At 37.4% G+C, this 27,529-nt stretch overlaps 1 protein-coding gene across 1 annotated transcript in view; it reads left to right on the top strand.

Moving 5' to 3' along the window:
- Positions 1-27,529, top strand: part of ARHGAP15 (Rho GTPase activating protein 15) — a 624,143-nt gene that overhangs the window by 427,967 nt on the left and 168,647 nt on the right. The window contains exon 11 of the mRNA XM_067739897.1: positions 804-881. Coding sequence (XP_067595998.1) covers positions 804-881 — 78 coding nt within the window. The remainder of the gene's footprint in view (positions 1-803; positions 882-27,529) is intronic.

Here is a 27,529-nt window from a genome sequence, read left to right as displayed (position 1 = left end):
GTTATTTTGAATTATAGATAACTAGTTTTAAAATAATCTGGAACTAATGTCACCATCTCGTCAAAGGTTTCTTTTTATTTTTCCCTCCATAATGGAGCACCCCATTACCTACAATACACTAGAGATTTTCAAAGTAGTTATACATCCGTAGTAGAATTTTCATTCTGTAGTTTCATATAATCAGACCAATATATGTTATGCTATAGTAATTGCAGGAAAAGAGAATGAAACAATGGAAATGGATTGGAATCCCTAGGAATAGAATAAAACAGAATAGAATAAGAATAGGAAAGAGGGAAGAAAGGGAGACAGAAGAGAAGTGAGAAGGGAGTAAAGGAGAGGGAGGGAAGGAAGGAAGGAAGGGAGGGAGGGAGGGAGAGAGGGAGGGAGATTTTAAGGAAAGAAGACTTCACAAGCACTTTGGGTTATTTATCTTTCCAACAACGGGCAATAATACATATATACATGAAGGTTCTTCTCCCTACTCCACCCCAAGTTTGATTCCTGTCTTTTTCAGGGGAATGAATCTTAACTATACTGTGAAATCCCATGCTACCTACTGCTGTTTTATGGTTCAACTACACTCAAGTTTGTTGATGATTAACTGTTACTGAACTTAATGATTATTTTGCTTGTATTAAAATATTGAAGATTGCTTGGTGTAGGACATAGAAATTTGTTTTCTCTGTGAGGAAGAGAGAGTTGGTGGTGATTTACTACCTTCCCATAATTATTATTACTATTTTCTTTTGCCATCTCAGTTTTTATATGAGTGAATATAAAACATGCCCTTTTGTTTTCAGGTCTAGATGTTGATGGAATATATCGAGTTAGTGGCAATCTAGCAACAATACAGAAGTTAAGATTTATTGTCAACCAAGGTAAGTGATTTCTTCAGTTCAGACCTTTTTACAAGTAGTTTCATCTCCAACAATATTTCACACTCTCTGCGTATGTATTATGAATATATACTGATAAAGGCTTTGAAGGGAGAAAGAGAAATTTGAAGAAATTAAACAATTATTACCAGAGAAGTAAAAGATAGCCAGTTTACTTGGAGGTAAATAGAATAAAGAGAGAGACTAACTATTATGTTGTGTGAAATAAATAACAAGTGAAATATGACAAACTAAAAATGAAGAAGAGAATAATAAAAGGAAAAAATAAACTAGCTTTGAAAAATGTTACTGGTATATAATACACAATATATGCTGATAAATGAATAAATAAATGAATGGTGGAAAATGTAAGAGTCAAGATCACAGATGTTAGAAAAATATATAATAGGTAAGTAAAAGAATTAAAAATTAGGAAATACAAATATCATCAAAGGATTACAAACTAAAACAACTATGAAGTACTACTACAAGCCTATTAAAATGGCTAAAATTTAAAACACTGACAACACCAAATGCTGACAAGGATGTGGAGCAACAGGAACTCTCATTCATGCTGGTAGAAATGGAAAATAGTACAGCTAGTTCGGAAAATAGCTTAGCAGTTTCTTATGAAAATAACCATATTCTTACCTTATTACCCAGCAGTTGTGCTCCTTGGTATTTACACAAATGAGTTCAAAACTTATGTCCACACAAAAAACTGCACACAGTATTTCCAGCAGCTTTATTCATAATTGGTAAAATTTGAAAGCAACCAAGATATCCTTCAATAGGTGACTGGACAAACAAACCATAAAATATCCATAAAATGGAATATTATTCAATGATAAAATGAAATGAGCTGTCAAGTGATGAAACGGCTTCAAGGAAACTTAAATGCATATTGCTATGTGAAGGAAGCCAGTCTGAAAATGCTATATACTCTGTTGTCTCAGCTATATGACATTTTTGAAAAGGCAAAACTATGGAGATAGTAGAAAGATCAGTGATAGCAAAGGATTTGAGGGGAGAGGGGGAAGAATAAGCACAGGGGATTTTTAGGGCCATGAAACTATTCTGTTTGATACTGTAATAGTGGATACATGCCATTATATATGTCATTATACATTTGTCAAAATCTATATAATATACAACACTAAGAGTGAACCTTATGTGAACTATGGACTTTAGTTAATAAAAATGTATAAGTATTGGCTCATCAATTGTAAAAAATGTACTACACTAATGCAAGATGTTACTAATAGGGGAAATTTGGGGGGAGTGGTCAGTCATAAGAGGGAGTATGTCGGAACTCTGTATTTTCTATTTTTCTGTAAACCTAAAACTTCTCTAAAAAAGACAGTGAATTTTTAAAATAAAAATTAGGAAATGTTGAAAGAAAAACAGACTAAAACATCTTGAGATGGTGTTACAGACAGCTCACAGGTTTAGAATTAGACACATGGAGTAAAACCCAGACACTCTCTCCTTGTGTCCTTGGCATCTTATTTAACTCCCTTATGCTCTGTTTCTTATCAGTAAAAACAGGATGGAAGTGCCTTGGAAATATTTTTGAGAATGAAATGAGATAGTGTGTAGTATTCCCTTAGTAACATAACAGACTCATGGTAGTTGTTCAGTACATCTAAGTTTCCCTTTCACTTAAAAAGTCAATGATAAAAAAAAAAAAAAGTTAATGATGTCTCATTACCTTCAGGAGAATTTACACAAAGTCTACATAATCTGGCTTCCCAGCTACTTCTAGCTGACTGCAGGTCCTCTGAATTTCCTTCATGATACATTCCTAACTGTACTTCCTTATTTACATACTGTTGTATTTCTTAATGCCTTTGCATAGTCTCTTCCATCTACTTTCAATATTCTCCTATATTTTCCTTCCCATCCCACATACAAAAGCTTCCTGCCTGGTTAGATTTCTCCTTATTCTTAAAAGCCCAGATTATAAATAGTTTTCTCCAGGGAGCCTGCAACATCCCTCAGTCAGATTCCTTCTCTGTGTGCCCATTACGCTGGGTAGTTAAATTTGCATTCGTACCGGCACATCTAACTTCTAAAATTCCATCTATTATAAGACCCAGAGATTTAATGCCATCTTTTAAAGAGAATTTTATCAAATGTATTCAGTGATTATATTTCACAAACATTAAAATTTGAAAGTCTTGAAATAAAAAAAGAGGATATTGGTTGAAATATGTGTCTCCTCCATAAATCTCTATACACCTAAAAAGGTAGGATTTAAATTAGCCTTATATCTTCCCTCACTCACCACCAGTAGCTCTGGGGCCTCCATACAGGGAGCTCTTAATATCTGTTGTATAGTGTGTGTGTGTGTGTGTGTGTGTGTGTGTGTGTGTTGCAAATAGTAGAAGTATTAATACAGAGAATCATTAACCGCTCCAGCAGTTCAGCTTGGGTTGAACCATACTTTTAAGTGTTAACTGCAGTGCTTTTGGCCAGTGGCCACACGATTCTTATTTCTGAACATCTCTATAACCTAGAATCTGTTTGCTCACTAATGTGCACCGTTGTCTTTCAGAATTACTGTCCCTCCTGGGCAAAAAACAGAACTGAACATTACCTTATGTATTCATATTGGCCATTGGCCTGAACCAAAGTACCCCACTGTGGATAAAAATTGGATAAAATACCCCAGCTTTTTATAACCATTCCTGTTTATAACCAGCTAAAATCATTCTTGTAATATATTTCATACTGAAACCATATCCTGATTGGGATTCTAGACAGGTGGGCAACACATTTCTTCCACAAAGAAGAAATCTCAAAACAGAAGCCATGCTAGAAACAAACACTAGTTGCATTTCCTGCCTTTAAAAACAATTATGCTCAGCAGTCTGAAAAGGCAAAAAAAAAAATCTGCAGTGAGAATATGAAATCTGTCCATCTCATCTTTTGCAATCCAAACTTCAGCATCCTCTGGGGCTGTGTAACTGCTCATGTTTCCATGAGAGTTGACAATGTAAAGCTGGACAGAGGCCTGAGTTGGTATCTGGTAGCACAGAATTGTCAGTAAACTGTCTCCCTGGTTTATACCACTGTCAGAATGCAACACACTCAACACAAATTATGCTATATTAGAAACTTTGATACTAGTATTTTGTCCAAGCTGTGTTGTGGAGTTGTTTTGAATTAGATGATAAAAGATATGCGTATACCATCCTCTCTCAAATTTTGCTAATCAGATTATCCTGTGAATGAAATTTTCAGGAGTGGACCTGTAGCATTTGTTCTAACACCATACCTTCCCCTCCATCTGCATGCTGGTTGCTGACAGCAGAGCTGATATGGGAGAGAATCAGTGCTGGATACAAAGAGACTGAGTGTGTAGATTGTGGTCCCCCCTCTGTGTGTGTATGTGTGTGTGTGAGTGTGTGCGATGAAGTGGCAGTGCAGTGATAATTCCTTGAAAAGCATAAAGGAATATGTGAATGCAATGCATTGTATTCAGAGATGGAACATACCTGGTTTTGGCATACCCTCTTTGTATCAACACCTCTTATCTCCTCCATGTTCACGTTCCACAATGTTTCCTTTTCAGAAGGTTCTAAACGTACAGTTTTTAAAATGAACAAGCCCTACCCACCATTGGACTAGACAAATGAAAACGATTTGGGGGATTTTCAAGAACAGTTTAATTGCAATTTATGTATTTCACTAACTTTCTTGAATGCTATAATCATCAGCAATTCTAAATACACCAGTTGAATGATTCAATTTGTTTTGGTTTTCTGTTTGACTCACTAAATCAGTAGGAATTGGATACCCTTATTATACTTCCAGATCAGATGGCATGCAAATTAAATTCAAAGTGATCACTTTTGAAAAGTATTTCCTAATTATAACTAGTAATGAAGATGATAATAATTATTATTATTGTAAAAGTAGCTAACATATTTTCATAATTTATTATGTGCCAGGCACTGTACCAAGCGCTTTACTTATATCATTTAATTTAATCCTTTCTGCTATCCCATAGAATGTGTTCTATTACTGCTCCCATTTTAAAGTTGAGGAAACTGAGGCTCAGAAATGTTAAATAATGTCCTAAGGTCATAAAGCAATAAGTGAAAGAGGTAGGACTAGATCCCAGGTCTCTCTGTCTTAGAGCCTATGCTAAAAACCACTGCCTGATTTGACATTTCCTATTCACTGATTGTTGATTACCTCCTTAGAAAAGTGGAGCTCAGTCTTTTCATGCTGTACCCAGTTGTTAGTGACTTTCTTTCTGTTTTCTGTAAGTGACAAGTACTGTCATAGGAGTTTGGCTAAAACTTTTCAAGAAAGAGAAATGACTGGGAAAACACCAAATGCCGTAGTTAGGAAGAAACCAGGCACTGCCATTCTCTGTAGGGCTTCATGTATCTATGCTTGGACCGAGAAACTACTTTAACACAATATTCTGTTGCAACCTTCAGGAAAGGCATTGAAGACTCTAGATTTACTGGGCTGTTGATGCATTACTGAGCGGTGCTCTGCCTTGTTTGTTGTATTTGGTGACAGCTTTCAGTGACATTTTGCTGATGCAGCTCTTCCATTCTATGAGGGCATCCCCAAAGAAAACTAGTCTGTGACCTTAGATGTCAACTTGTCATCAGCCTGTGAGACTGCGTCGATTCTTTGGGATGATCTGTGACGTGATGGTTTTCTTGTGTGGGGTACTTTACAGAGGACAAACTTTAGCCCTGAGGATGCTGCATAACTGTCTTGAGAACTTTTTGACAGTGGGTCTTAGAAGTCCCACCAGTCTGAATTCCCCCTCCTTCTGACATCAAAATTCTGACTTGAGCTGCCCATCTAGCTTCTTGTTCAAACTCCAAATTCAGTTCAGACTCTCTTTGGTATTACAAAGTGAACATCTAAATGTTCTCTTTCACCCTTTAAAAAAGGGACAAGGAAGACTGGCATCCTTTTTGGAAGATATTAACTGTGAAGCTTCCCAAGCCCATAAGCCAATGGGAGGACTCTGAGGCAGTAAAGGAAGAACTGACTGGGAATTTTCCAAACTGGTGTTTCTTAGCACACAATAACAAATATTCCCTCTAAGCATTTCTCTGAACTGGAGGAAGTTACTTCTTACCAGGATTTTAGACATGTTTTCCATATATAGAAAAATAATTTAAAGGAACATTCTTAGGGACACCCTCCTTCACTTTTTCACACCCGGAGGAACAAAATATATAAATGCCATAAATCTACATGGCCAAGAATCTTAATTGGGTGTGTGGGTGTGTGTACGTGTGTGTTCATACGATTGTGTGTGTGTTATTTTAAAATGGAAGAGGATTTTTTCCCATTAATTTACAGTCTTGTACTTTGCATACCTTTATTCATCCAGATCTTATTGACATAATGATCCAAATTAAGTATTGGCTTAAAGAGATGAACTTGCTTATTTTGAACATGCTAAGAATAAGCTCCATTGAAAATAAACCATTAGAGAAACAATTTTGTGTTGCCAACTATATCTAAACTACTTTTTTATAGATTTGTACCACAAAGCAAAGAAAGCAAAGCATTAACTTCAGTAGCTATCCCAGTGCTTTTCATATTATTTGCAGCATTAAAAATTGAATAAATGAAGAGGAAAGCGAGAAAGAATGTGCACAATTGGCAGTTTCACCATGAAATAAGCAATTGTATGAAACAGAAAAAGATCTAGAAAAAGATTTCAAAACTTCTAGTTCTGTTCTCATAAAATAGACCTTGCATCAAGTCCGTTCATTTTTCTATTAAGTGAGTTTATATTGCCCTCTTATTATTTTTAAAACGAGGTATTTCCTTAAGCTTACTTCCCTCTCACTGCCAACCACAGCAACAACAAAACAAACTGTGTTATTTGCTTTATCCGATTCCACGGGGCAGTTTTTGGAAAGTTGAATCATTGATATTGCACCTTTCTGGCTTCCATGTGACAAGATTATCTTTTAACAGTGATTTATTTTTCCCATTAAGCTGAAAAGATCACTTGATCATAAAAGGGCCAGACTCTAACATCGTTCAGGGCTTTGGAAACTTTCTTAGACCTCATTTTTTTAGCTACGTTGAGTCAGAGAGCTCAAAGACTTGTATTGCTTTCTAGCTGCTTAAGAAAATGTATTTGTCATTAGTAAATAATGGTAAACACAGAGGTCAAAACAATAAGCTCTTCACGTACATATATATTTATATAGTTTTTAGTTTCATGTAATATTCAAATAACAACTTTCTGAATATAGTCTCTAAAGTAAACAAATTCTGGCTACTTATGTTAAAGCAAATTATACCATCCATTTATTGTGGACTATATTTTATAATTCATTACATCCCAAGCAATAAGGAACTGACTTAACTGTGTGGTGAAACAATCAAAAACAGAGACCATCTAGTGGGGAAAGAGCACTGGATAAGCATTGATGAAACTGCCTCCTTATCTTGATTCTGAGCTATTCGTTAGTCTAATGGAAACTATTTTAACCCCTTTGAATCACAGACTCTTCATTTCCAAAATGGGAATAATAATGAAAATGTTAGGACTTTAAGAATTCTGAATCAGCCAAGCGATCATCAGTATTAACTTTAATTAAGATGACAAGTGGTTACATGAAATCAGATCAATGTTACTTAGTTGTGTTAATGATAGCATGATACTAAATATTAATAATCAAATATGGCTTTTAGCTTCCACATGATTGAGTTTTCTCTGATTATAATAAGATTATTTTTCTTTGGAGACTCCCTGCTATCCAATGATTTGTCTCATTCCTAGCCAAATTCATAGGAAATCTGGGTTGGCTTTATCTTATCCATAGGCTTTTGGGAGATTCCAGATTCCAAAAGACTAGCCTCATGTTCATTGGAGAGGAGGAGAAAAGTCTACTGAAATTTTAGGGCCTAGTTTAGTTGTGGCTTTTCCATTGGGTCAAGAAATTGAGTCCAGAAGCTAAATCTGTCACAGTTGTGCCACTGCCAATCTTCAAGGAAAACCCTAAGGATATTTATAAAAATCCATCATCATCATCAATCATTATCATCACCATAAGAATTAATGTGTAGTCATTAAAAATTAGTGGAAAAATACACCAAGCTTACTTCTGCTCTAACCAAGCTTTAAAGCACTGGTTCCCAACCCTGACTATATTTCAGAATTTTATTGGTTATCTACTGCTGCCTAACAATATTACCACCAACTTAGCTGCTTAAGCAACACACATTTATTATCTCCCAGTTTTTGTGGGTCAGAAGTCTGGACATACATAAAAAGAAACGAAACTGAGTTATTTGTAGTGAGGTGGATGGACCTAGAGTCTATCATACAGAGTGAAGTAACTCAGAAAGAGAAAGACAAATACCGTATGCTAACACATATATATGGAATCTAAGAAGAAAAAAAAGTCATGAAGAACCTAGGGGTAAGACGGGAATAAAGACACAGACCTACTAGAGAATGGATTTGAGGATATGGGGAATGGGAAGGGTAAGCTGTGACAAAGCAAGAGAGAGGCATGGACCTATATACCCTACCAAATGTAAGGTAGATTGCTAGTGGAAAGCAGCCGCATAGCACAGGGAGATCAGCTCGGTGCTTTGTGACCACCTAGAGGGTGGGATAGGTAGGGTAGGAGGGAAGGAGACGCAAGAGGGAAGAGATGTGGGAACATATGTATATGTATAACTGATTCACTTTGTTATAAAGCAGAAACTAACACACCATTGTAAAGCAATTATACTCCAATAAAGATGTTAAAAAAAAAAAAAAAGTCTGGGCATGGATTAGCTGAATTCTCCATAAGGCTACAATCAAGGTGTCAGCCAGGGGTGGGTCCTATCTGGAGGCTCAACTGGGGACTGGTCTGCTTCCAAGCTCCCATGATTGTAGGCAGGATTTAATTCCTTGTGAGTTGTTGGACTTAACGTCTCAACATTACTGGCTGTTGGCCAAAGTCCTTGTGGACATTTCCATAGGCCATTTCACAACATGGCAGCTTTCTTCATCAAAACAGCAAGGAATATAGGCCAGTAGCTAAAGCAAAGTTATAATCTTTTGTAAGATATCATGAAGGTTATAACTCAGCACCTTTGGGGCATGCTGATGGTTAGAAGCAAGTCACAGTTTGTATCCATGCCCTAGAGGAGGGGATTACAGAAGGCATGAATACAAGGAAGAGGAGAGAATCAGGGATCACTTTAAAGTCTGTCTGCCATGAGAATCAAGTAGTGGAACTTTTTAAAAATAAAGATTTTTGGAGCTCAGTCATAAAAACTCTGATGTAAAAACCTGAGGTTAGAGCTATAAGTATGCATTTTTAAAGAAGAACTTTACAGGTGACTCAAGTGCGTAGCCAGGTTTGGGAACTCCTGCACAGTATCCAGCTACTTTTATTCTGGCTATTTAGAGGAGATGTGACCTACAAGCCATAAGATATGTGAAGTTTATGTTTGAGGAAAACAAGAATAGACTATGAACCCTTTTTTGTTAACCAATTTTCTAGTGATGAGAAGTTTTCTTTTTGACTATTGATTGGTATAATAATGTTAACTAACTTTTATGAACTCTGAGTCATGATTTGGAATATAACTAAGAAATGAATGTCATGAATATAACACGTATATTATTCATATGATTAAAATTGCTGACATTTTTCACAGCTGCAATCCTTTTCCAATATTATAGATTTTGGAATAAATGAAAAAGAAAGTTGTTTTACCGAAGGATTTGCTAACAAAACTAAAGAGTAAATAATATTTTAAAATGTAACAGAATGACACTGATGCTGATGATAGCTAGCATTTAATTGAGAATCTGCTACGTGACAGGTATGCAAAGTTAGAGTTATCTCAAACCCTCGTAAAAGTTTGCAAGGTAGATAAACTTTATTATCCACATTATTCACACATGAAAATCATGGTTCAGAAAGTTTAAGTAACTTTCCTAAGGTTACAAAGTTATTATGTTTTGAAGCCAGACAGTGAACCCATTTTAAACTTACTCCAAAGAATATATTGCTCGTTGCTGGATTCAATTTACTGTAGGGGAGGGAACAGCTCTCTCATTTTCTTCTTTTTAACATCAAAGAACCAAAAACCACTTCTTCTCATTATAATACTATACATTCTTGGTGTCCAGTCTGTGGGACTCTTTTATAAAAGGAAACTTCATTTTAAAATGTCCTTTCAATAAATAACCCCTAACTGCCTGTGACTTCATGAAGGGTAGTAAGTTGGATTCATTTTTGTATCCCCAATACAACAAAGTGCCCACTACTGTTTATGGGTTAAAGTTTTGTTGCAACAAAATAACAGAATGATGAACTTCTTAAACAAATCAACTCTCTATCAAATGGTCTCATTGGTACATTGTGTTAGGTTCTACTTCTTGGATGTCTCAGTAAAGAAAACTCAAGCTGTATCTCACATTTATTTTCTCCCAGACTCCTATAAATTAACACAATTTTAGACTGTGTAAAAAAATAGTGGGACAGAAATAAAGAGTGAAAAATCCTGTATTCCCATTCTCTGCCTCAGTAAGACAGAGCTTGAGGAGAGATGGTTTACCTTGTGTCACTGGCAATTGGGCAAGTCAGGCACGACACAGGAAGTAGTGGTGTAACTTCGCTTGCCATCTTGGCTCTCCAGAATGTTGGAAATGACTAAGTAGAGAGAAAATAGGAAGTGAGTAAATAGCAATGAAATTAATTATATTGCTCTTGTTAAGTCCATGCCTTGAATTTTGAAAGTATGCTTTGGTGTTTGTTTTCACCCAGGAGATCCCTGTTGCCAATAATTGTGGCTTCAGTGACTCACATATACTTATATGGCACCTGTTCTTCAAGGTGCTCCATGTAGTTTAGAAGGAGTTCCTAACAAAAGTGTGCTATAGGAAAAAAGGTATTCTTATTACTTCAAAGCTGCTTCTAGAAAGAAAAAGGAACAGGTGTAGGGGCAGGAAGGAATTTTGGGGGGTCTCCATAAACTCCCTGAAGAGAAGCATCCAAAATTTACAAAGGTAGGGGCTGAAGCAACGATCAGATGAAAATCTGAATGACTTAGAGTCATGCAGAACTCAAAACCCATCCTCTCTATGCCCTCACATTCATGGCCCACCAGAGACGGAGTGGCAGATATCCCTGTCAGCTCTCCTTTTCTCTGAGGGTCCTGGCACATCCGGATTGATAAGGAACTGAGAGGTGAGCTCCATAAAATAAGATTTTGGCTTTTACATCATTCATTCATTGACAGACACTTAAAAAGTTCTTACTATTGCCAGGCGACATGCAGGATGCTGGAAATAGCAGTGAATACAACAAATGACATTCTCATTGACACAGAGCCTCTATTTCCATGGATATTCCAATCCAGTGGCCAAGAAGATTGGTGGTCTATTCAATGTAAATTAGTAAGAAAATTCTAGGATCTGCAGGCCCCACAGATTCTTTTTCCTTCCTGCCTCTCTGATCTCACCACGTACCTCTCTGTCATCTCATTATTTTCCAACCACCCTGGCTCCCTTCCTTCCTCCCTTCCTTCCTTCCTTCCTCCCTTCCTTCCCTCCTTCCTTCCTTTCTTCCTTCCTCAGACACATCAAGCTCATTTCCTTCCCAGGGCTTTGGCTTTAGCTCCTGTGTACCTGAAATGTGCTTCCTCCAGACGCCCACAGGACTCACTCTTCTCAACATTTGAATCATCTTCTCAGCAAGGCCTTCCATGACTAACACCTCTGAAACATGCCTCCACCATGCCCACCCAGTCACTCTCCACCCCAATATTTGTTTTGTTTTCTTCAGAACACATACTATCTGAAACTGCCTTGCTTCTTTATTTGTTGCTTCAGTGGCTGCCTTTCTCCTCTACACTGTAGCCTCTATACAAGCAAGCTCTTGCCTATTTTGGTCTCTTAAGTATCCCCAGTTCTTACTGTACCTGGCACATAATAGCCTTCAAATAAGTATTTGTTGAATATTAAATGAATTCCATAAGGAAATTAATGAATAATGTGGACCACAGCGATGGTTAGACCCTAATCAAAGGTAACCTTAGCTTTTAGGGCCAGAATACAATATAGCCTCAAGAAAAAAAAATCTTCAGAATTTGAGAGTCACAAACTTCTCCCCACCTCCCATCTCCACCTGTGGTCATAATCTGACTGTCCAACATGGACCACGTAAGAAAGACTTGGCAAAAAAAAAAGAAGAAAAAATAAGAGACACCTGTCAAGATGGAAGACCATAGCCAGCTCTAACATCCTGGCCTAATAGGCCAAGAAAGGCTGCCTAAACAATTGGTGATTCCCAATCCAGGTGGTAAGACCACACTCAGGACTGTCATCTGCTTATGTAAATGTCCACAGTGTGTCAGTAATATTGCTTATCCACAAGGCTGTGCCAGCCCCACGTCAGTCTGCCAAAAGCCACCTCTCAAATTGCAAGGCTCAAATTGCAAGGGACTTTCCTGGTCTTACCATGCCCGCCCCCCACAGAAGTATTATAAAATGAAAAGTATATGAGAAGAATCAGGAAAGGAGGAAAATTAGTTTAAGGAATAAAATAAGGCTTTAATTTGCCTAAGGACAACTTGAAATGGAGATTTATTCATTCAGAAATATCTGTTGAAAACCTATGAGTCAGAATCTCTTCTGGGTACTGAGGAGAGCCCAGGGGAATCAGGATCTGGTGGAGTGTACATTTTGGTGTCAAGAGACAGATAATAATCAACTACACAAGATGCTTACAGGTCAAGTCAAGAGTCAAGATGGTGACATAATAGAGGATAACCAAGGAGATGAGGGTGATGGTCCTCATTTTGGATGATTTGGGAAGATCTCTTTGAGGAGGTACCATCTGAGTAGAAACTTGCCCTGATAGGAAGGAGACAGGAACACAAAGATGTGGGGGGAGAGGAGAGCAGGCAGAGGAAGACTGGTCCCAGGGAATGAGGGCTTGTATGACATCAGGACACAGAAGTTAGAGAGGTGGGCAAAGCCAGCCCAGGGAGGCCCTTGCAAATCAAGATAAGAAGTTTTGCCTTTCATTCTAAGTTCAATGGAAAGTCACTGGGGTAGAGGGAGGTGGGAGATAATCAGAAAATGATCTGACATTATTTTTAAATCATTCTGGCTGCTATGAGTATTTATTTTTAAGTCATTCTGGCTGCTATGAGAAGAATAGATTGTAGAAGACAAGAGTAGAAACAGGGGAACAGTTAGGAGGTTATTACAGTAGGTCAGTCAAGATATAATAATGGTGACTGGTTTACATGAGGTAAATTCCATGTTCTACTGTACTTTGTCTCATTTTCTATGTGTCTTTTGAACAATTTCTTTTAGGCCATTAGGTGCAAAGAGAACACTGATGTCCAGGAGGTAGAAAACTTAGATCAGTTTCCGTATCACCTCTTATTAACTGTCCTCTTGCTCAAGTTACTTAGCCTTCACAGGCCAATTTTCTTATCTTTAAAGCAAGACCTTCTGTTCACTTGAGATGAGTTAATCACATGAAATAATGAACCAGTTATACCGGAAAATGCTACCCCATACCTCGTTTTGTTTTGCTTCACTTTATTGCGCTTCATAGACACAGCCTTTTTCACAAATTGAAGGTTTGTGGCAACCCTGAGCAAGTTTATCCATGCCATTCTTCCAACAGCATTTGCTCACCTTGTGCCTCTGTGTCACATTTTGGTAATTCTCACAGTATTTCAAACTTTTTCATTATGATGATTGTTATGGTGATCTGTGATCAATTATCTTTGACGTTACTATTGTAATTGTTTTGGGGTGCTGTGAACCACGCCCAGGTAAGACAGTGAACTTAATCCATAAATGTTGTGTGTGTTCTGTCTGGTCCACCAACCAGTTATTCCGTTGTCTCTCTCCTTCTTCATAGGTTTCCCTATTCCCTAAGACACAACAAAACTGAAATCAGGCCAATTAATAACCCTACAATGGCCTTTAAGTGTTCAAGTAAACACTTAAATCAAAAGCTAGAAATGATTAAGCTTAGTGAGGAAGGTATATCAAAAGCTGTGATAGGTAGAAAGCTAGGCCTCTTTCACCAGTTAGCCAAGTTATGAATCAAAGCAAAAATTTTTTTTTAAAAATGAGAAGTGCTACTCCAGTGAACTCACAAATGATAAGAAAGTGAAACAGTCTTATTGCTAATACAGAGAAAGTTTTAGTGGTCTGGATAGAAAGATCAAACCAGCCACAACATTCCTTTAAGCCAAAGCCTAATCCAGAGCAAGGCCCTAACGCTCTTCAATTCTGTGAAGGCTGAGAGAGATGAGGAAGCTGCAGAGGAAAAGTTTGAAGCTAGCAGAGGTTGGTTCAGGAGGTTTAAGGAAAGAAGCTGTCTCCATGACATCAGATTACAAAGTGAAGCAGCAAGTGCTGATGTAGAAGCTGCAGCAAGCTGTCCAGAAGATCTAGCTAAGATAATTAATGAAGGTGGCTGCACTAAACAACAAATTTTCAATGCAGATGAAACAGCCTTATATTGGAAGAAGACACCATATAGGACTTTCATAGTTAGAGAGGTCAGTGCTGGCTTCAAAGCTTCAAAGGACAGGCTGACTCTCTTATAAGAAGAGGCTAATGTTCTAGTGACTTTAAGTTGAAGCCAGTGCTCATTTACTATTCTGAAAATCCTAGGGCCCTTAAGAATTATGCTGAATCCACTCTTCCTGTGCTCTGTAAATGGAACAACAAAGCCTGGGTGACAGCACATCTGTTGACAACATGGTTTACTGAATATTTTAAGCCCACTGTTGAGACCTACTGCTCAGAAAAAAAGATTTCTTTCAAAATATTACTGTTCATTCACAATGCACCTAGTCACCCAAGAGCTCTGATGGAGATGGACAATGAGATTAATGTTTTCATGCCGGCTAACAGCACCCATTCTGCAGCCCTTGCAGCAAGGAGTAATTTTGACTTTCAAGTCTTATTATTTCAGAAATATATTTCATAAAGCTATATAGATAGTGACTCATCTGATGGATTTGGGCCAAGTAAATTGAAAACCTTCTGGAAAGGATTCACCATTCTAGATGCCACTAGGAACATTAGTGATTCATGGGAAGAAGCTGAAATATCAACATCAATAGAAGTTTGGAAGAAGTTGATTCCAACCTTCATGAATGACTTGGAGGGGCTCAAGACTTCAGTGGAGGAAGTGACTGCAGATGTGGTGGAGAGAGCAAGAGAACTAAAAGTGGAGCCTAAGTCTGTGAGCCTGTTTCTGTTTTGTAAATAAGTTAATTTGTATCATTTTTTTTTTAGATTCCACATATAAGCGATATATGATATTTCTCTTTCTCTGTCTGACTGACTTTGCTCAGTATGACAGTCTCTAGGTCCATCCATGTTGCTGCAAATGGCATTATTTTCTTCTTTTTAACGGCTGAGTAATATTCCATTGCATATATGTACCACATCTTCTTTATCCATTCCTCTGTCAATGCAGACTTAGAGAACGAACTTATGGTTACCAGGGGGAAAGGGTGGTGGGGGCAGGGATAATTAGGGAGTTCAGGATTAACATGTACACGCTGCTGTATTTAAAGTAGATGACCGGGCTTCCCTGGTGGCGCAGTGGTTGAGAGTCTGCCTGCTGATGCAGGGGACATGGGTTCGTGCCACGGTCCGGGAAGATCCCACATGCCGCGGAATGGCTGGGCCCGTGAGCCATGGCTGCTGAGCCTGCGCGTCCGGAGCCTGTACTCCGCAACGGGAGAGGCCACAACAGTGAGAGGCCCACGTACCACAAAAAAAAAAAAAAAAAAAAAAAAAATGCAGATCTGTACAACAAAAAGAACAAAGTTCAGTGTATGTAAACTGAATTAATAAGCAAAGCATTATTGGAAAAAAAAAGTGGAGCCTAAGATGTGACTGAATTGCTACAATCTCATGATAAAACTTGAATGGGTGAGGAGTTGCTTTTTATGGATGAGCAAAGAAATTGGTTTCTTGAGATGGAATTTACTCCTGGTGAACATGCAGTGAAGATTGTTGAAATTGAAAAAAAAAAAAGGATTTAGAATATTACATAAACTTAGTTGATAAAGCAGTGGGAGGGTTTGAGAGGATGGACTCCAATTTTGAAAGAAGTTCTACTGTGGGTAAAATGCTATCAAACAGCACTGCACGCTACAGAGAACCAGTTCGTAAAAGGAAAAGTATCAATGTGGCAAACTTCATTGTCATATTTTAAGAGGTTGCCCCCAGCCACCCCAGCCTTGAGCAGCCACCACCCAGATCAGTCAGCACCCATCCACATCAAGGCAAGACCCTCCACCAACAGAAAAGATTATGACTCACTGAAAGCTCAGTTGATGGTTAGCATCTTTTAGCAATAAATTATTTGTGATTAAGGTATGTACATTGTTTTTGTGGACATAATGCTACTGCACACTTAACAGACTACAGTATAGTGTAAATATGACTTTTATATTCACTGGAAGGCCAAAAAAGCTGTGTGACTCACTTTATGGTGGTATTCGCTTTACTGCTGTGGTCTGCAACAGAACCCACAATATCTTCGATGTATGCCTGTGGAAATGAAAGTTATATCGAAATGTGTCCCTGACAACTATCCTGATGGAGACATCTATTTTAATAGGATATAGGATGAAGTATATGTTTTTTAAAAGGAAAGAATACTTGAGAAAGGGCTAATCTCATGTCCTCCTTGGATTATTTAAATGTCACTCAAATTTTCCCTGGATCACCCCAATGCACAAAAATTGTTGCTCCTTTTAAATCCTATATTTGCAGTTTCAACTACTCGATTCACAAAAATCTCATATTGTGTATATTGTCATATATTATTAGCAAACATCATGTGCCTATCTTATCTTCTCAACACACCGAACACTTCTTAAGAGCAGAGCTCATATCTTTTAAGTCCGTCGGTCCTACTTCACTTTGAAGGATATCTCACACCTGATAGAATCTCTGTACATTTTAATTAATATATTGATCAGATCCAGAGTTGGGGCATTTCATGTAAAAAGAAAAAGCCTTTTGCACATGCTAGAGATCACTCTCGACATGGACTGTGTCATTGCATATTGCTGCACTCTGTTCAAGAAACAATGGCAAGAAAAGCATAAAATGTTTGAAAAGTCACTAGGTGCTGGTGACTTTTATTGTCTTCTTTTTTCTAAACTGTGTACTAACTTCCTACAATTAATACATGTTTCTTTTGAAATAACAAAAGAAATACATGTTTTGTTTTAAAGAATTGGGTAAATCCACTTCAGGAGAATGATGTTCATTCCTTAGAACATGCCAAGGTAATGTCAGTACTTGAGTTCTCTAAAGCATTTTTCAATGCTGTCTCACTAGATCTTTATAAAAGAGCTCTTCACTTTATAGATGAATGAAAGTCCCTATGAGTTTAAATGAATTGCTAAAAGTTGCATTTGTTTCATTCAACTGATATTTTGAGAAGGCACTATGTGTCTCCTGGTAATCTAGAGATGAACTGGATTTAAAGCCCAGCTATGGTCTTCTAATGCCTGGCCCCCATCTTGGAGACTCTCAGGCCAGCAGGGTGTCCGATAGTCTGCTTAACATAATGTCCATGAGATTCTGAGAAGGTCATTGGAATAATTTTGTTTAAATAGCAGTTTTTCTTGCTGTTTCACTATCTCATCTTTTACAGTTCTCCAAATTGTCTTTTTGTGGTCTCCCCACTCCCGGCTACGTTTTTCCCCAGTGAGTGGCCTGTTCTCCTTTCTACTTAATTCATTCCTTTAATGTTCTGACAACCATAAGGGATTCACTGTCCTTTCTCTGCTCGAGATGTTGGAATTCAGTGTCCCGTCAGCCACAGGGACTGGAGTATGTATGTGTATTATTGTTTGTTTGGTCCCAATGGAAGGAACAGCAGATCTATCTTTCTGAGCAAGAGGCACACAATCACTGGTTTTGCTGACCGGTAAACTCACCTCCTTAAGACAAATCTCACGATTCCTATAAATCTCAACAGGAATTAGCTTCTTCTTCCACTATGTTCCCTTAGCATTCTGTACCTGTGGTTTAACACTGGTTTTAGTCTATTTTGTATCGTATCTCTCTCCCTTTCCCAACTGTTAGATGCTGGGAAGTGAAATGAGCTTCACACTTACTTCTGGATTTCCCATTATGCCCCTGATGTGCCAAGCACATTATAGGCCCTCAGTAAAGTTGTACCTGCCAGAACCTATAATTTCTGCTTGCCAAATACTCAGCCAAGAGAAATGTATGCCTTGGCATCAGCATTACACTTCTACCCTCGGAGAGTTATCTGACTTGAAACTGGGGTCAACCATCAATCAAAGCATAGAGGGACGAAGTGGCTGCAGAGCCTTCAAGTCATTCTACCTTCACCTCTGACACCTCCAAAGCCTACTTTCTCCACACTCATACTCACAGCACCCAACCATCTTCTCAATTCCATCTCTCCCTCTCCCTTTTCCCTTACCCTCTGCTGAACTTTATCAGCCCCATTCCCAAGAGTGTTCAGACCTTCCAAGGTGACAATCTGTTAATCTGAATACACTAGCTCAGGCTCTGTACTACATAACAGCGTAATATAGGGGCCTCCTATAACCAGGCCAATAGTGAGGATATCAGGTTTCTACGTAAGGTATTTTCAAAACAGAATGTTGACTCACATCAAATCACACCACTTAGACAACTTTATAGCCAACTATGCCTGGAATTTTCTTTTTATGACTCAAGAAAATGTTGTATCTCTCATATGTTTATTCTTACTTCTGAATTAATATAGCACTCCTGAATCCTAAATCCAGGTGTAATTTCTGAGATCACTGTTCTCAATACTAATCTAGTTACCTAGAAATTTCTTCTAATCAAAAAATTTAAAATGTACAAAATACAGTTGAAACAAAAAAGACCATATAAAGAGCCATCTGAAGCACTTTAAAAGTTAAGTATTCCAGCTAGATAAATTCAGATCTCCAAATTACAAAAATGAAAATTCAAAAAATTTAGATATCTTTATATCTGTTTCTTCATTTATACCACCTTGTGTGTTTATAGAAGGAATAATATTCAGGAACTTTTCATTTCACTGGGATAAGAAAAGAAAATGCTAACCACAATGCAGCCTCATGACTCAAAGGTCTGTAACTGGTATTAATGAACTTTTAAAATGCTAATTTTAATGCTTACCCCTCTAAGAAAGACGCCTTAGAGCAAAACCTCTCATTTCTTATCTGCTGAAAGCAATGTGTTTGCATCCTTACAAAATAAAATGGTTGAAATAGGGTTTTTGAATGGTTTAAAGTTTCAAGGACTTCTCTTGTTCACAGTTATTCCTCTAGAGAAAAGAAATTTATAAAATCACATCCCTTAATGGTCTCTCTGCTTGAAAATGGAAATATTCCCAAATATGTTCCACTGTAGGAAAATCAGAAATAACATGTAAACTACAAATATGTTAGTCAATTGAGAATATTTATTAACTAAATAATTTAATAATAAAGAAAATGCCTACTTGATTAATTGTTACAGAGTAAAAATTACAATAAAACTGTCTTGATCAGTGCTTTGCAGAAGCGCCATTACTGTCTGTGCAGTTGTTTAACAAGGATTTAATTGGAAAGATAAGTGAATGCACATTTAAAAGTATTGTTAATTTGCTTTATAATCACCCCATCCTTCACAGTATTGACAGCACAAGGCACAAACCCCTTTCTGTTTTACAAGTATTATTTTCCATATGTGCACAATAAATTCTGAAGCAGTAATTGGAAAGTTTATGGGTTCCAACATACCTAGTATAGTGTATTTGGAGGTGCACTCTTCCTTTATAAGAGGTAACCCAGTTCTAGTTGTTGGATACAGTGACAAATCTGACTTATGTATTTCCCCCATTCACTGCAGATGATAATCATATTTTGTCCACTTATAGAAAAATTGCATCTTCTGTATTTTATGTTTGATAAAATCAGGATTGAGAGGAGGAAAAAATTGTCTGAATTATCTTTGTTCTGTGACCATTTATATTATTTTCTTGAAAATGTGCATAAACAGTAGAGGATGGTTTCTAGACTGTATGGATGGCTATAGCAAAACATGTTTTTCTGAAAATAGTTGCTCCTGAGTCTGTTAAAGGAGACAAGAAAAGGGGCAAAGAACTTCTTCTAATACACTATCTCTATTTCTATACCATGACTGCTAGCACACAGACACTTCCTCATCCTCACACACACTTTAGAGTTTGGAATCATCCAGTCAAAACTCCAATCAGTATGGCTTTCAAAACCATGTGAGTGTAGGACTTCCCTGGTGGAGCAGTGTTTAAGAATCCACCTGCCAATGCAGGGGACACGGGTTCAAGCCCTGGTCCGGGAAGATCCCACATGCCGGGAAGCAACTAAGCCCGTGCGCCACAACTACTGAGACTGCATTCTAGAGCCCTCAAGCCACAACTCCTGAGCCCACGTGCCACAACTACTGAAGCCCTCGTACCTAGAGCCCGTGCTCTGCAACAAGAGAAGCCACCGCAATGAGAAGCCTGTGCACCGCAACGAAGAGTCGCCCCCGCTCGCCACAACTAAAGAAAGCCCATGTGCAGCAACGAAGACCCAAAACAGCTAAAAATAAATAAATAAATTTATTAAAAAAGAAAAAAACATGTGAGTGTACTACCTCAGATTTCTCGGAGTGGGAACCTTGCTGACCAAGTCTCCATTGACTAAAGCCCAGAGACCTTTACTTTTGAGTCTAAAGCTGCTTTAGAAGCAGGTAGTGTAGATGTTTTTCCTGTGGACAGCAAATACTTCAACTATACAAGCTTAGAAATTCTTTCGAGGAAAATTTTTGTTAGAATCTTTTTCAGTATAAAACCCTTTGCCCTCTTGATAAAACATGTGACCTCATATTTGTCATGGGAAAAATTATTTTTATCTTTAGTTTGGCTGTGCCTCTAAACCTCTAAACCTCTCACGTTTACAGTAGCTTTTTATGCTTACAGAGTAAGATAGATACATATTGAGTTTCACATGTCTAGAGATTTGCCAATAAATGCTAATAACCAACCATTAATAACAACTCACCAATCACGTGACTCCTTTTTCATTTCTTTCTACATATATGTGTGAAAAAGAAATAAAAGTAATCTTTAAAGTATGCACATAGGTGTACCTGTGTGTTCTCTCTCTCTCTCCATATGTATAATTTCTCTAGTAAAATTCTTCCATGCTGAGTTTCACTCTCCCTATTTATGTATGCACTTGTATGTTGTGAAAACCATACACAGGCACACATATGTACACACTTTATTTTTATTTATTTTTAAAATTTCTCCTTAGAGGCATGGATTTTAAAATCGTTCGCCTCAGGAGAAAGTGTCTTTGGGACCAAGACCTTTACATGCCCCATTTCAACTTGTCGGAGCTGAGGTTGGTGCGATAACGAAATGTCCAGCTGTCCTTTAATTAACTGAAATGAGGAAAATGTAATGTTCTGATGAGAGAACCAGGATCATGTGCGGGATAATGGGAAGACTATATGTTTCTGTGCCTTCCTGCATATGACGGAGCCATGGGGTGCAGGAAAGCGATGAGGCCTTTTTATGCTCCAGTAGGGGGAGCTTTCTTTTCCCTACTGTACAGACAGCATGGTGCATGTGTTTAAATACGCCATCCTAAAATGCAGACTTTTCATTTTCATTTTGCAAGTGGGAAATTTCACTATGTGATGGGCACATTACTCTTCGTAGCGACACATTTTGTGCAAACTCATTTGGGAAAGAATAGGAAATTTAGAATACTGCCTTCATATTTCTTCTGGAAATGTTAGCCTGAATCCATTATTTCCAAACCTGATGAGGATTACAGTTCATTTGTATTTCACAGCAACCCATATTGTATTCTGTTTTGTGAAGTAAATAAGAGATGATACCATTCTAATGGTGCCTGTATTTTGTTTTCCATATGAATAGTCCTATTCTGGGGGCAAGAGGGAAGGAAAAGAAAGCAGGGACTGGAGTACTTGATTTAGCCTTCTCTAGATGGAATATGTTATTTTGACAAAGAAGTGCCCTGAATTATTTTATAAATAATCTAAACTGGAGGAGGTGGAATATAAACTCACTTAGGTCACTGAGTACATCCATATTCAAATGACAGTATAAAAAGCACTGTTTGGTAACACCCAAATCTATATCTCTTATTTAACAAGTTTAAAATACTCATGGACTAACCTGATTTGACAGCAGTGTAGGTGGATGCTTTGTGCCAATGAAGAAATTCTTTATATACAAAATAATTTCCCACCACTATTTCACTGTGCCTGAAATGCCACAATTAGAAAATCAATTCATCAGCTAGGGCAGGAAAGGCAAATAATTTTACCTCTTATACTAAACACAGTTGATTATTAGTGGCTGATTAGATGGTTGTGTTAAGAAGGATACTGAAGCATTGTCCTAAAGAGAATGAGTTCTGTGATCCATTAGTGATGTGTGGCATTGGCATTATTTTTAAAAAGAGCCTCAGTATGCTTGCCACGTGTTTTCTGTTTCTGGGTTACGGTATTGCATTAATAAAAATTGATTATTAGAATTCAAATATCATATGAGGTTTACACATTAAGGAAATCTAATGAACACAAATCTGTTTATCAGGCAGGATAGCATATATCTTAGGATACCTCCAACAGAATACAACAAAAAGTAAGAGATTTTGGAAGAGTCAGAAGAGAGGAGGAGTATATGATAGAGAATGAAGAACTCAGAAGTCCTAGAAGCTTAAGAGCACAAAAAAGCCTTGACTCTTAACAATGAGTTAGATGAAAAAGCCACATTTTACTTAACAATTTTACTAAGACTAGCCCTGTTTTACCCACTAACTAAATCCCCCGTTTGGTATAAGGTATGACTAGACTAGTTTGGTTGACTCTTGTTCATTATGCAAACCATATATTGAGTTGACTCCCACTGAAATGACAGGAAGTCCAAAATAATCTTCCCGACAGGAAATGTCCCATCCCACTTCATGACTTCAGCTGATGACCACAGACACTGTCTTTCTGTCTATAAAACTGTCGTTTAACTGTGGATGGAACAAACCCCCTAACTGAGAAATAAAAGCAAGTCACAAATACAGAAAAACTAGGGACTTCCCTGGCGGTCCAGGGGTTAAGACTTCACCTTCCAGTGCAGGGGATGCAGGTTCGATCCGTGGTTGGGGAGCCAAGATCCCACATGCCTCTCGGTCAAAAAACCAAAACATAAAACAGAAGCAATATTGTAACAAATACAATAACGACTTTAAAAATGGTCCACATCAAAAAGATCTTTAAAAAAAATACAGAAAAACTAAAATGATGTATCTAACCACAGTCTTCCCACTTTACTTTCACTTTGTTTGGGCTCAGGTTGGTGAGATTTATTTTCGTTAAGTCACATTTTTTGACAGACCCTTAAAAAATTGATGAAACTGCATTCAAGATCTCAATGTTCAATTTAAGTTGTCTGTTGAGTTTAAACATACTATCAGCCCATTCCTTATATCAGCTAAAATACAGTCCCCTTCACTGGGGATTTATTGACATGTTCGGTCTCTCACTATGCAGCAGCTGAAAAACTCAGCACCATTAAAGAAAACAAAGGAATAAATAAAACTTACAGGTGAATCACTTAGGATTCTTTTGATTTCAAGGCATAGAAAACCAATCCCAATTGACTTAAAATAAATATTTTTTTTTCATGTAACTAGAAAAGTCAGAAAATAATCCAGATTCAAGCATGACTAAAATTGGTCACTTAAACAGCTTCATCGGGACCTAGTCTCTCTGGATCCCTCAGCTCTGCTTAGGCTTCACATGGTGGCAAAAGTGGCTGCAATTATCTCTGGGTCAACAAGGTCCCTGCTTCTAGTTCATCGGGAATCTCTTTCCTAAACAGACTTGAGTACTAATGACCAAAATTGGCTCCTTAACAAATATTCCTGAGTCAACCACTGTGGCTAAGAAAATCAGATGGGCAGATTGGCTTAGACAAACATCACATGGTCCATACTTGGAGGTAGGGGTAGAGTCCCATCCAGATCACATGAACTGGGATGAAGGAGAAGTATGTTCCCCCAAGGAAACTTGGTACACTAGGTCCAGAAGTAAGATGCTCTCTACAATGAGTAGGTGAACTTTTACTGTTAAGACCATGAATGTCATACCATGGAGATTGGTGTGTGCAAGAGATATCAGGCATCACTAAAGCAATGTTCTTATCTTCAAACAGGCTTCAAACATGCTTAAAACTCTTTAGATAAATCCATTTCATAGGGTTTGGGAGCTTTTTTAAACATGCAGTAATTGCTTTGGGAGATGATGTACACAAACTTTGCTGTAATTGATAGGTTCAGGAAAGGGGTAATTGCATCCCAGTTAAATTGGTTAGCTTGCTCCAGCACAAGCATGGGCCCTAACATGTTCCCAGCATTTAATTAATCTATAATCTTTGAAATGTTTTAGGAGCAAAACTTACACGATTTCAAAGTATTTTAGGCTACCAACATTGAAAAAAAAAAAAAACCACTTGATCGTATACAAGCATGGACCAAGATATGCAAAATTACAACATAGAGTATTAAAAAGGAGAGACTTAACCTTGGACAGGCAAAGGTGAACGTTGGGAGAGTCAGAATAATGATGTAGAACTATGTACCCCAGAAACAGGTTAAGTTGTGATAACAAATACAGTTCAGCAAAGGATCTGAAAGAGTAGTATTGTGATCTTTGGTGACTCCAAGATATTTAGAAATCCTTAATGACTCTCTAGGCATAAGGGAAGGTGATTTTTTGGTTGATGCTTTTGTCGTTGTTAGTGGCATCTGTGCATACGAAGACGCCTTCATACAAGAAGAGAAAACGGTTTTTTGTTGTATCACGGACCCATGATAAAGCATTCAAATATAATGCAAATAATTGCAAACTGATGTATCCAGCAGTAAAAAATTGAATAAATAATTTAGCTTTTACACATGGGCAACTCTTGCTAAAAAACTACAAATCAGAATCCTTCTATTTGATTCTATTTTATTTTGTTAATAGATGAACTAATATGATAGGCATTTAATTGTATAATGTATTATTAGCCATTTTATTTGGCATACCATTAACTTTAAATAGTATTAGTATTCAACATTTCATAATACACACTACAAAATTCTTATTTTTTCCAGCCAAAGAGAAAATGTGCTTTGATAGTAAATATCTTTAAAGTGGGTTTTAAGATCCCCAGTATGCAAAACCTGTTCCTTTTATATTGTTTGATCAAAAATACTGAAAATGCCACAGCATAGTAAGGCAAATGCTGTAAGATGACAATGATGCCCAAACTGTATTATTATTTTGTAATCAAATACAATGTATTGTATAATTAGACATAATTGTATAATTTGAATATTTAAAAGAGCATTTAAAATGTGATAGGAGGCGTCTAAGTACATGGTCTTCTCGGGGGTAGTGAAATCAGAAGGTGTAAAGTTGCCATTCATAGTTGCTATTGAATGGGCAACTAATTCAAACACAAGTTTGCTAGAAGAGGACTTGTAGCTGATTCACATCATGGGCACTATCTTGACAAATCTGAATCTGTTTGAATTTGACCTACCATGGTTTTCTCCCCTTGAGAAAACACTGTTAGTGTTTAGTTAGCTGAGTTAGGGCACAATACTTCTAGTCTCCACGTGGGTCAGTTTGATCCTTTCTTTATATTCCGTGGGTATACATTGTGCCCTTAATTCAGATCCGTGTTCTCAGAAATGTGTGCCCATGATCATGAGGGGAGCTGGACCAGAAAGAATAAGTGGAGCAACACAGATCCATCCCCATTTCCAGAAAAACTGCTCAAAGGATATGCCTCACATGGAGGAAATTAGCTAGATATTTTGTCAAGAGAGGCCAGTGTTTTAAGGCAACTTTTAAAATAGACGAAGAAGCTTGATTTTTTGGTTAATAAATATTTTGGAAGGGCACACTTTTAAGTGAGCAACAATTCTGAGCTTTACCCAGCTCTCCCCACACAGAGCTCCTCCCTCTATTACCAGCACTGGAACAACATTTGTTTGTTTTATTAAGGAAGAACGCTGGGAAATGAGGAAAGCCTTTTTATTTACAATCTTGCCTAAATTTTCCAGTGATCTGGAGACAGAGCCAATAGAAGACTAGGTTGATGGTATATTCTAAAGTTAGAGGAAAAACTCAAACAATATTTTCTGTTTCATATTTATTTAGTAGTGACTCAATTAGGGGGCCAAAGATAGGTAAAAGTAATTGTCTCAACTGAGAGTATTCAATATGTCAGTTATTTCAGAGATTTGTGCTATCGCAATTAAATAGGAAATGAAAAGACAAAATTTAACTGAGGATTTCCTGTATCTGTTAGTACAAAAGCCAGATACATTTCTTCAGAGTTCACCACGTTCTCCAGAAGCTGACCACATGCTATTATTTTCAACCCATGCCCAGTATGAATCTTATGCTCCTGCAAGCGAATGTAATTATTACAGGCAGAAAATGGTATGTTTATTTACATTTCTGTGGCTTGATGGTAGCAACAGATCCCATGTTCTGGGTATTTTATTTTCCTGATATTCCCTTGCTTAGACCATGTTTCAAAACCCAGGTCAAGTTCCAAATTCCTTTGATGAATTCATCTATTTCTGTACTCTTCCTCCTATTATATGGTTTTTTAAAAAGTTAATACAATAATTAATGCCTTAAAGTAAATTGCTCTATTTTCTAGGGTATTTTTCATTACATAAGTACCTAGTACTAAAAATACCTAGATCCTCAGGGGTAGATTCATATCATATTCTATATTTTTTACCCTCAAAGTGCCCATAATGGATGCTTAATAGTGGTGGTGAGAATGATAACTAATGTTTATTGAGCACTTACTATGTGCCAGGTACTGTGTGTGCTAAGTGTTTGATTGGCATTTTCTTACTGATCATCACAATAATCCTATGTACCAGGTACTAGTATCATTCCAATCTTCAGACTAAGGTATAATGCGATAAGGAATTTGACTAAGGACATGAGGCTGGTAACCAGAGTCAAACACAAATATGCTTAAACAGAATCCATGTTTTCAAGGTTAGTTGTTTGATTAGCTCCACAAAAAGCAAAAAGATGCAGGAGCCAAGCAACATCTATCCCGATATACTGTAACATTTGTTAAACAAGCTGCAATTTTCTATAGCTTCACTTTATGAAGAGCTGGGCTAATGGTATCAAACCAGCAACTTGCTATGTCTGCTAGTGCATAACTATGAACCACAGCACACACTTAATCCTTCCCAGAATACACTTCCACTCCACAGCCCCACAAATTCCTGCAAATTCCTTGTTCATCCTTCAAAATCAAGCTGAAATCGTCAAAACCATCACATCTCTGAAACTGTCCTTAAATCCCTCAGGCCCAGATAACCCCTCCCTTTCTCCTCTTGTCTTTCTCCATTTTATACATGCTTTTTTCATAGCATTATTTTCTCACTTTGAAGAGCCTGAATTCCATAAGGTCAAGTATTGCGTCTCACCTTTGCCTTTACTACCTGGCATAAGGACTGCTGCAGAAGTGATATAAATAAATAAGTCTTAACTGAGTTATTGCAAAAAAAAA

Source organism: Pseudorca crassidens, chromosome 6, assembly GCF_039906515.1.
Source record: "Pseudorca crassidens isolate mPseCra1 chromosome 6, mPseCra1.hap1, whole genome shotgun sequence".
Taxonomy (NCBI): domain Eukaryota; kingdom Metazoa; phylum Chordata; class Mammalia; order Artiodactyla; family Delphinidae; genus Pseudorca; species Pseudorca crassidens.
The sequence above is the reverse complement of the archived record's forward strand: the minus strand, read 5'-3'. Positions and strand labels throughout refer to the sequence as shown.